At 42.3% G+C, this 11,710-nt stretch overlaps 1 protein-coding gene across 4 annotated transcripts in view; it reads left to right on the top strand.

Annotated features, from left to right (window-relative positions):
* Positions 1–4,282: 4,282 nt before the first annotated feature.
* CNKSR3 (CNKSR family member 3) overlaps positions 4,283–11,710 on the top strand; it is a 58,955-nt gene continuing 51,527 nt past the window's right edge. For all 4 annotated transcript variants that reach the window (XM_015858202.3, XM_032443299.2, XM_085541522.1 and 1 more), the window contains exon 1: positions 4,283–4,420. In XM_015858202.3, coding sequence (XP_015713688.3) covers positions 4,369–4,420 — 52 coding nt within the window. In that variant the 5' untranslated portion in view covers positions 4,283–4,368. The remainder of the gene's footprint in view (positions 4,421–11,710) is intronic.

The raw sequence follows: 11,710 nt of genomic DNA, 5'->3' as shown, positions 1-11,710 counted from the left end.
CCTTTCTCATATGATATCAGCTCTTCTAACACTTACGGTACCAACATTTGTTTGTGACTCCTATTGCACTCAGAGTAGCCATTGATTCAGATGACAGATTTGCTCTTTGGTCCCTACAAAGCTGTATTTTCAGAAGACTATATTACTTCTTTTTCCTCTCAGTTTCTCTGAGCTCCTCACCCTGGGGCTTCACTTTGCAACCCAGACTCAACACAACCAAAGAACCAACTCTTCTTAGAAGAAAGAGTAATATGCAGTCTAAGGCAGCATTAAGCATAATGTAGTAATTTATTAATGGAAAAAAAGCTTGTGATTAATGTACAGAGAATATTTAATTGCTGAACCTTGGTAAAGGTATGACAGGTATGGAATTCTCAGAAGTAATAATTGGAAAGCTTTAACACACAAAGCAAACTGTTGAATGTGATTTGCTATTTAATTTACAAGCTGTAGCAAGTGCCACAGAGTCGAGGCTTCATCCTCAGATTATGTACATATATGTACATGAGGGCAGCTGGCCACATAAGTGTGCAAATCACGAAATCTAAAATGCTTAGAAGGAAGTAGCTGAGCGACTACAGTAGGAAATGCCACTAGGACTACCTCAAGGAGGTGAAATTTACAGCTAGAAGGAGGCTATGGGGCAGAGGAGTGGGTTAAATCTCACAGCTGGGGAGAGGCTGCAGGTCAGCCAGCTGGTGGATGCAGTCCTGGCCTCTCCACCCAGGTGCTTTCAACAGACCTACTCTCAACTTGCTCACTAAAACAGCATCCCCACATGCCACAGGGAAGAGAGAAAAACCAGCATGTGAACTCAGAAAACACCTCAGCCAGGAGACAGTCACTGCTCTGCAAAGCTTTATCAAGACTAAACTGAGGCCTTGGGCACATATTCTGGGGCAGCTGTGGTCATAGCAAAACAGCTGTAGTTTACCATCTTATTGTTTTCCCTCCTATACCTTCTCCACTCATTACAGTGGACCCTCTGCCACTGATGACTGCCCCAGCTGGGAGACACATGGAGTTGTCTTCACAAGCTGCTCCAATCATGGAGGTTTGTTTGGACCTACAGATACTCTTATATCCCCTAACAAGAAAACATTTAAGCAGGTTCCTCCCACTGAATTTAACAGAATTACTCCCATGCCTAAATTTAAAGCACTTCAGGATGACTCTTAGCAGTTCTCTGAGTGCTGCGTGAGCTGCCTGTGACAGGGCAAGGCTTTGAACCTCTTTCTTTTGAAACTGAGTTAGGCTGTCTTAACCACAAGACCACAGGTATTTTTTGAGTCTGCTCATTAATGTCTGAAATATATTGTAAGATCTGATGATTTGAAAATGCCATAGAAGTAACTGTAATAGTAGCTTGTTTTCCAGCTTTCTAGAGAAACTCTTCCTGGAGTTAATAGGATCTTCAATTCCAGATCAGGTGGATTTTCTCTGCTTCATTAAACAGTTGTGATACTGCTGCTGATTCAACTTGAAAAATTTAAATACACGAAAAGTAGTGGGGGGAAAAAGAAAACAAATACCTCTATCTGCAAGTAAAGATATAAAAGAAAGCATCAATGCACCTTCTTGTACTTGTGGATAAATTTAGGCTACAAAGAAAAATGGCTAAATTAAAACATATGTGTATCTAACATTCTTTAGAAAGGAGCAGCAAGAAGCAGACTGTAAATGAGAGAGAGAACAATGCATCCCGTCTCCTTGTGAAGGCCATAGCGCTCTTCAGAAAGTCCTGTATAGGCACAGGGCAACTGGTGTTTCCTACTATATGGAGGCCTAAGACAGTGAGTGAAGAGTTAGAGTGATTTTGGTTGAACATAGGCTTCTTGAATCTGGGTTTGTGAACAAGTCCAGATCTGTATGCGTTTAATCAATGATGACTGGGCAAACAGCTGTAACAGATGGAGCAGGCACCGCTCCTGTTATTTCTTTAAAGTGATTTCCCTGCTCTACCTTTTCTTTTGCTTGTGTTAAACTCCCAGTAATTGCTTTCCATCTGGGGACATAATTCTTCTGCATCTGATAACACTGACTGTTGGGGTGTATTCCAGACAAATCTTTCTGCTTGTGTACCATTTGGACAGGGAAGTGAGAGCCAGGTAAAATCTTCTATTTCTGTGTACAGTAAGTAAATAAATAATTGCCACTGTCTTTAAGTTTCTGTTTAAGCATTGATACTGGTGTGTTTTGTGCTCAGTTTTCTTGAGAGTGAGAGCTTCATAGCCAGGTAAAAGGACCCAAGAGAGACTAAAATAAATGTATAATCCAATTTCTATTAATTTTAAAATATATTTAATAATAAATGTATAATGTGCAAAAATAATCTTGTGATCTCCAGGGGTGTCCCATCCCTGAAAGCCTTTAAGGTCAGGTTGAATGGGGCCCTGGGCATCCTGATCAGGCGGGCAGCAGCTCTGCCAATGGCAAGGGGCTGAAACTGGATGTGCTTTAAGGTGCTTGAACCTTAATACAAGCCACTCTGTGATTCTACAAAAATCAACCTGAATTTATGAAAATATTACATGAAATGACAGTATTGCTCAGTTACTCACTTCTTTCTAAGTCATGAGGGAGGAACTGCTGGGACATTGTTTTTCCAAAGTGATAAAGCCTGGGAGTTCCTCAGGCTGTCCTTAATCCAGACAAAAGACACTCTTTGTATACCCAGTGTCCAAGCAGGGACTAGGTAGACCTATTTCTCTTGGTAGTGTACACCAAAATCTCCCCCATAACCACATACAGAAAGGAAGATCCATCACTGACAGTTCTATTATCAAGGTGAGAAGTAAGATGTTGATTCTTGTGCAACAATGGTTGCCCCATCAGTGTGAATATTTTAATTACATGCTAACAGAACCAAATCAAGTTCTGTACCTGACTCATTTCTAGTCACTTAATTTATATGTTGCAGCTTCCAAATGAACTTAAATACTCAGTGACCTTTCTCACTGAGAAACAGGAGACATGCTTCCTTTCCCTGTCATTCCAACCTCATTTGTCCACAGCAGGCTGTAAAGCAGCTGGTTTTGAGGGACATAAGATAATAAAGGAATGCAGGGTCACTGTATCATTGTTCTGCTTACAAAAAACAAACATACAAACAAACAAACAAAACAACCAAAAAATCCAGATGTGTTATCTGGAAAACTGTAAACATTCTAACAACGAATAATAGATTTAACAATGAATAATAGATTCATCATATTTGCAAATCTTCTAGCAAGAGACCAGACTTGCAGTTCTGACTCACAAAATCTGGTGCTCATCCTGTCCAAATAAGACACAGGGCCTGGCCTGAGATGTGTGACAGAGAAGGATGGCAGCAGATGAACACCAACAGCGAGACATTTGCTTTCCTTCCTGCAATCTTGGGAAGCATATGTGTAGTTAAAACCAAAGCTCTGTGACACTAAGGGTTGTGAAACCATTAACAGGGCTCATTGCAGGGCCCATCTGTTCACCCTGGCCTTTGCAGGGGCTGAGAGCGGCTGCTTTGTTGTTTTTGAAGTGTGAATGACGCACGTTTCCATAGGGAATCCAGAGCTTTTGGGTTGCTCCATCGGTATTGCTGTGAATCTCATCTTAATCTTTCAAATACGCAGTGAGGTGAAGTGACAGGCATAGTATCTCACACAGCAGAAAGCAAATCAGCAACTCAGCTCCAATCAATTGACCTTAGAATCAAGGACAGCCACCATGTGACAAACAGGATGAGTGAACTACTGGTGTTCAGCTGTACTCTGTAAAACAAAAAACAACAAACTAAGTTTTAATTACTACTTCTCCAGCCTAAAGCTGGTGATGTGCCATGTCTTGACTCAGTGGCCAGTCTGTGCAGCAGGCATGCTCCCACTGTGGGGCATGAAAACACAGAACACACACACAGCTATGGACCCCCATCCCAGTAAGCCCACACTTTGACTATGTTCTACCACAGGCTTCTTAATACTGGCGCAGAAAATCGCTCTATTTTTCTTTTCAAAGAGTTTGTTTCACTCAGGCACCCGATTCCTCCCCGAGACGTCCCATCTCTCCTCTCCTTTCTCCCCGGGGCAGCCTCACTCTATGGGCCATTTCCTCCCATAGCCCGGGTCGCAGCCATCGCCCCGGCTCTCCGGCCCAGCCCACGGGCCGCCACCCGCGGAGTTCCGCTGGGGGAGGAAGCAGGCACCAACCCGGCCGACTTCACCTGGGGGCGGGGCGGCTGCGGGGCTGGCTCTGGGAGGAGCCGGTCCGAAGGGGCGGCTCGGCCGGAGCGGGGCGGGCGTGGAACGGGGCAGCGGGGATGGGAGCTTGAGAATAGGCGAGTCCGCGTCCGAGAGCGCGGCGGGCGGCGGTCCCGGCGGGGCTGAGCCCGCCATGGAGCCGGTGACCAAGTGGAGTCCGAAGCAAGTGGTGGACTGGACCAAAGGTAAGAGTATCCGCGCCGCCCAGCCCGGCACGGCCCGCGAGGACTTTAGGACTTTCTGTTGCCGGCGGAGCAGGGCCGCCTGCCCTTGTGGGAGCCGCAGCTGCTCTCGCTCTGCCGGCAGCCGGGTGGCCTCGTGGCGGTGGCAGCCCCTGTCCCACTGCTATGGGCTATGGGCGCTTCTCTCCGGGCTGGGCGCAGGGAGGGAGGATGCGGGCGGGCTGCTCGCCGTACGGGCGTTTCAGCGGAGCCTTCTCCTGCTCCGTCCCCTGCTGTGGCCGCGCAGCTGCTCTGCTTACAGGGCAGTGCCAGCTCCTCTCCTTCGGGCGAGGAGTTAAGTAAGTCCCTGGTTTCCAGGTAGCAGCCACCCGCTGGTCGGAAACATTTCGATTTTATACGCTAAGCGAAAACTTTATAAACTGATTCAAGGCGAGATCCGCGAATCCCGCAGAACGGTGGTGGGATTAAGCTTCGGGGCTGCTGCTCGGGAAGTTGAATACCGGCCCCTGCAGCTCTCCCACCCCATCTCTTTGCTCCTGTGCTTTTATTCTCTCCGTATCTACGCTTACTGTTTAGTTTTTGAGGTCTTTCCCCGACGTTCCCCCTGATTTGCAGAGTTTGCAAAGTTTGTTGTGCTCCGGGAAGCAGAGAAAGGAAGAAGTTGGCTGTTACAGCGGTGCCCGCCGGGTGCTGCTGCTGCTGCTGCCATCTCCGGGCTTCCCTGGGGGGAGTCTGCACTGAGATGGTGGTGTGTTTTTTTGTGTGAGGGCAGTTCAGATAGCCGTTTTGTCAAATCTGGTTGGACTCTGCGAGTGCTTTCTGAATAGCGATCGGAGGTTTGCACTCTCAGTTCCTGCTCTACGGTCTGTAAATGTCGGGGAACGTAGCAGTGAATTCGGTGAGGGACTTGAGACTTACGAACTAGGCTGCTGTTCTCTTGTAGGACCGGGTTTTAGTGCGGTCGTCTTCCATTAAGTGTTTTCTCTCGGTTTGAATCTGATGTGAAGTTATGAATGCTTTGTGAGTTGGAAGCTTCCCTGAATTAGGAGCGGCACTCGCTTGCAGCAGCCATTGCTTCAACGTCTCAGGACCATAACGCTGATTAGACCACATGCCTGCGGTCAACGCTTGGCAGGAGTCGGGCTCAGGACTGAGTCAAATTGGGAAGTCAGGCTCACTTTGTCTGCAGTGCGGGATGGGTCCTCCCGGTCCTCTTGAGTGTCACCGTGCGGCTGCCCCAGAAGTTCCCTGTGTATTGTGTGCCAACGCGCTGTGAAGTTATGCGTTAACACACGAATAACTTCTGTGGAAAGATTCTTTCTTCTGTTGGTATTGGTTGAAACAGGAGTGCATTGTTACACTGAAATAAGCCTTTTGCTTTGGCATGTGGAATATTTATACAATGCCGTTCCCTGATCGTGTTTTTTCTCTTGGGCACTGAAAGTTTGTTAACTCGCCAGATTAAAGAGTAAACCTGCTAATCATTTTTAAAGGCTTTATTACACTCATGCACGCTTGGCTTGCTTTCTTGCATAATTTATTTTACTTGCAGGTTCCTTGAACAGGTAACTCTTTAGCCGGACCCTCAATTAGTGTTATGCAGAATAATTTGAGGCCTGACTTTAGTAGGAAGGTGTATCTCCTGACTAATGCTAACACGTGTCCTTTGAAATTCAAAGGAATAAATTAAAGGCTGACAGTGACTTTTGTTTCTGCTGTTGTTTTTCGGTTTCCAGGTAAGCATTTGACCTCTTGGTGCACGGCGTCATTTTACGTCACTCCCTGCCTGACAGCACTGTCATAAAGACACGAGATGTGGAAAACTTTATGGCTGTGTTTTCATCTCCGCACATGGGGATTAACACTTCAGTGGCTACCTAATAGTCTTGTTAACACTGTTTCTTGGCTTATTTTTAATCCAAAATGCTTATCCACTCCAGCTCACAACCACTGCATTTTCCGCAGATATCAGTAGTCTGTATTTTACCTTAGGAGCATTATCTTTAATTCTCATGGTTGGTTTTATAAATACACTAGATGCTTGGAAGGGAGCTTATGCCAGTTACTTGACTCTTGCTATATAGGACTCCACACGGGAGGGTAAAACTGTGATCTGTGCTGAACTGTTCAAGCTCTGGAGAAGAAGTTTGGCTGGTGATATTTGTTGTCTGTAGTTAGTACTGTTGTGCTATGGAGATGTATTATAGGAGAATGACATGAATAACGGTGGTGGGAGATAGGTTTTGCATGATGCGTGTATACTGTACAGTGGCAGAGACATTTTGGAAGAACATGGAGAAGCAAAAATAAGTCCTGCTTGGGACATTTTAATGCTCAGTGTAAAACTAAGAATTTTTCTCCAATAACTATTTTTCTATTTCAGATATGTTTACAATCAAACATCTGATAATTGATATAGATAGATAGATAGATAGATAATCATGCATATTTATTATATGTTGTATTAAAATTTATTTTCACATTAAAAAAAAACCAACAATGCTTATTCCAATCAAAAGGCACGTAGAAACTTTCCCCCTTCTCATGAAGCACGTCCCAAAAGTAAGTTATGTATCTTCTCCAGGGCAGTTAGCTAATTGACTTATGGTGAACTGGGCTTCCTGCAGACAAAACTTGTGCTTTTTTTTTTAACAGAGCAACCCTTTACCTTGAAGAGTCTCTTTATGATTTTTGAGCTATTTGCTTCTATGCAGATCCTGTCAATAACCTTTGTCTATAATTTAGAATAGAGCATATATAGAAATAATGTTGGAATTGTGAATATTTCTAGATTTTTGTAAGCAGGTCTTAAAAAGTGCTTTGTTTATTGTTGTCAACAATAGCTGATAGAAAAAGCAGTTGCTTGCCTGCTCTTGTTAATTCACTCTAGAATGCTGCTTTTTTTCCTGGCAAAGCATACTATACTTATATTGACAGTAGCAGACTGTGCAGCTAAGGGTAACATCAAGGCTACTGCTGAAGAGTCGTGCTTTTACTCACTAGCAGCTTTGTAGGTGAAGCATTTCTTAAGCTCTGACCAAGAATATGATAGATCTTCAGCATCAGTGTTTGTAAACTGATATTCATATAGGTGTTTCTGTTCAGAAGAAGTGATGATGTATTTACCTGATTTTTTTATTTTTATTTTTATTTTAACAGTGTGATGTGGCCTTGAGCAGTTGTTGGTTTCTGTCTTTAGCAGTGAGAATGTACTTTTTGATCGGGTCATTACGTTGAACTGACTTCTTTGCAGGGTGTACGTAGAGTGGATGGCATGCAGTGTTTTCTTGAAACTGACTGAACAGGGATGATAGATTCTCTTTTATTAATTAATCCTTGCTGGGACATAAACCAACTCTTTCCTGGTAGCATTTGACTTACGGCCTTGTTCCTGGGTGAGCTAAGATGCTTACAGGCTCAGACTTCTTTCTCACAACCTTCTTGTGTGTGCCCTCAAGACTGAATTATCTGCTGGAACTCACAAAGGAGTCACAGAATGGCTTGGGTTGGAAGGGACCTCCAAGATCATCTAGTTCTATCCCCCAGTGCAGGCAAGGCTGTCAACCACTATATCATACACTAGATCGGGCTGCCCAGGGCCTTGCTCTCTCTGGCCTTGAACACCTCCAAGAATGGGGCATCTACAACTTCTCAAGTAATTTGGGTTATGGTGGGGTGGACTGACAGCTGTAGAAGTTGCTGCACATCTTCAGGACTGCTGCTGGTGTTCATCTGATGATGGGTTTGTAGTTTCCTGTGTTCTGGCCATCCTGGGTGAAGAAACTGGCAAGAACCTATTTTGTTACATAAAGCCATGCATGTGAAGAAATGTCCAGTACAGAAGTGGCATAACTTTTCTGGAAGAGAACAATTTGAAGAAAACATTATAACGTTATAATGTGGAGACATGTTCTGTAGTCTCAGGACTGGCTACTAAAAACATTGCAGCTAGGGTCACCCCACAGGATATGGGAGAGGAACAAAAACTGCATAAGGGGAAGATTCTTCCATATGAAAAATGTCGCCACCCTACTTGGCAACATTGTTGTATCATCTCTTTGTTTTCCACCTCTTCCCCCTGCCCCCAGGCCTAACATACTTACGTGACTTATGACTTCAAGCCAAATTTTACATGGTAAAGACAGTTTGACACGCTTGTGGTTAGATGCCTTCTTGTTGTGAGTCTCCATTACAATCTGGCCTTTGTTACTGTAGCTGTGTGCTCAGCTAGCTCTGGATCAAGCTGGCGCTTTAGTCCTTTTATCGCACCCCTGGTTCACTTATTCCATTACCAAATAGTTCATGGATGTCATTTATTCCAGCGGCTGTTATGTCACAAAACACTCTTGATTTCCATTCCTGGTAAAACTTGAGGGCAACTATTTTTATTTATAGGTATGCTGGAAGAAGGAGGAGGAATCTGTTAATTTATTAGTAGTTAGCATTTAATCAAGAGGGCCTCGTGTTCTTTTTTTAGAATTATCTTGCTTACCCAGAGAGATTTCAACAAGGTCAGCTGTGTTAACTGTGTACTGGGTGCTACAAACCATAACTGGGTTTCAGAAACAGTTGTAGCACATAACACTCAATTTCTTTTTCCTTAAGTATTCTGAATTGGATACTATTGTGTTGAAAGTATTTTGAAAATATCTAACACTAATAAACCTTAACTTCTCTGTTTGCTTGGTTACTAAAAATATTTGTAAATAGTTTTTATTATGTAGATGAGAAAGTGATGTTGAATGTACACCCTCTTTTCAGGTATTTCAGCTCAAATTCTGAACGTAGCTGACCTCTAATGTTTCATTAGCAGAAGGTGAAAACACTAAATAAATATATTTAGCATTTGTCTGATGGTTGAAACTTAAAAGCAAAAAGCTGCACAACCAGTTTGTTCTAGTGCTAGCTTCAAATTATTCATTCATTGTTGCTAAGTGAATGTGTATGAAAAAAGTATACCGGTCGACCTCTGTGTTCACATGTTCATGTTTTTTTTTTTTTTTTTTTTTAATTTTTTTTTGTTGTTTTTGTTGCTTATGGGTTCTGTGATTTTTTTTTTTTCCAATTTGTTTATTTTTTTCCCCTCACAATCTGCTCTGTTTGCTTTGCCATTAAGGGTCTGTTCAAACTATTTTAACCAAACATCAGAGGTCTAAAAGCAGAGGGCTGTCACCATAGTGTCTTGAAAAGGAACATTTTAAATGCTAAGATCTTGACGGGCATTACTGTAAAGTTGACTGTAACTTTTAGAAATGTAATGCAGCTGTGACAAAGAATTTTAGGATACGGGACAGTTAGTGGGCAGGAGGCATATATGTTTAGGTAGTACCTTGATATAGGTAGAGCTGTTAAAAGGCAAGATGTTTGTTCTGTATTAACCAACTAGAGATGTATTGTTAGCAGAAGAAATTTCTCTTAACTGCTTAGTAGTAGCAGTTCGCTGTTGCATCAGTAGTATTTTTTTCTTCTTTCTTGCATGCTTTTTCTACAGTGGTCAGAAGTATTTTTTCTTCCATTGTTTGAGACTTCTGTAGACACTCTCATCTTTTATGAAGTGTGTCAGATATTCATAATTCTAGTTGCTATGAGTTTGTTCCTCATGTTTCTGCCTGGGACTCTGTTTTCAGCTTGTAAGGCCTTTTGGCTAAGTATCATGCCTCTCTCTGTTTGTACACTGTCTTCCACACCATAAAAGCAAATGGAAGACAAAATACAGAGCACTAGATAAAATTTGTGTTGAAATTTGTCATGATGTTTTATTATAAGAGAATCTGACAAAAGGCTGTTACCCAGCAGATGTAACTAGATGAATTGCAGTTATGAGTGATGTGGCCTACAGCCTGTCAACAAGTGTTTAGAAGCATGTTTCTTTTATTTATTTATTTATTTTTTTCCTTTGAGGAGGGAGGGGTGGTATTTGTTCTTTCATTTGAATTCTTAAATCTAAACTTCTGGATTGCCTGATTTAAGTCATGTTCTAACAGATGAGTTCCTTCCAGGCATCATAGAATAAAATCTACGTTGCAGGAAAGTTTCACAGCAAAAATATGTGAATACTTATGTCCTAACAGCATCTCTGTGGATAAATGGAGAAAATTGATTACCATTGCATTTTTTTTTTCCATACCTGTAGTGTTATTAGTCCTATTTGTATCTTGCATCTTCCTGCCAACATTACTTAGGTTTCACCTCCCTGGTGATTTGTTATTTTTGGCAACATCTCTTGGCTCTATCCTCCAGATACCCCAAATATGAAAGTCTTGTCAAAAAGAGGAGGTAGTGAGATTCTGATGTTTTCAAGGCTAACCTAGAGAAGGGAAGGAGAGGATTGGTAAGAGCTAACAGAGCTGGAGCCTCTCCAACAATCTCCTATATATTCACAGTAGTTCTTCAGGACCCTTTTTTTTTTTGGTCTCAGACTTGGTCTCAGATCTTAATGTTTCTTCACAAGCTTGCAATAAGAGGTAGGAAATTCAAAGAAAAATGCTTTTTGACTCTGGATCTTTGTCTGATTTTAGGCAGGGTATATATTTTGTCATTTGGGCTCTCATTTCTACAGTGAGATGACTTGTGAGTGTCTGAGGTGTCATTCATATCCCTGGGCCATGCTTGCTTGCTTTGCATAAGGAGATTGTCTGTGGATTTCCATATGCCTGCCTCCATCTTTTCAGTGGATCTACAGTAACATTTCACAGCTTGGAGGATTTGCAAGAAGGAGGTGCATTGAATCTGCCTGTTCTTTTTTAAAATAGTTTTAAAAATAGTAAGATAGTAGTTTACCTATTAAAGTAGATTTTTATGGTATTATGAAACAGATGTTTTTGATCAAATATTACAAATGGATAAAATCAAGCATTTGTGTTTTGGTTTGGTGAGACCAAATCACTGATCTTTGTAACTTTGGCCCACAGACATTCATTCAGTGTCTGACTGACTTCTACTGTAATAATGCATTAGTATTGAGCTTGAGTACTTTCTCTTACTTGTTTCTCATAGCCTTTTGCATCTCGGTCACTGTAGTACCAAAATCTATTCAGCTTTTGGACTGTTTGTAATATTAGTAGTTAGGTGCAAGGAAACTAAGCATCTGCTGTGGTGTTACAATCAAAGCTCTGTGGTGCATATATGAACTTATCTTTCTTTTTGATCAAAGGAGAGATCTCCATTTAGGACTTAATTGGTGCTCATCAAGGGCTAAGGCTTTTGCTAAAGGAATGTTGATACACACTTCTAGGCTAATGTGATCCTGATGTCTCTGTCTTGTGCATGCAAAATGAAGGTTGCTTAGGTTGT

Source organism: Coturnix japonica, chromosome 3, assembly GCF_054131305.1.
Source record: "Coturnix japonica strain WE chromosome 3, WE-NBRP24, whole genome shotgun sequence".
Classification (NCBI taxonomy): Eukaryota; Metazoa; Chordata; class Aves; order Galliformes; family Phasianidae; genus Coturnix; species Coturnix japonica.
Note: the sequence above shows the minus strand (reverse complement) of the source record. Positions and strands in the feature narration are given on the sequence as shown.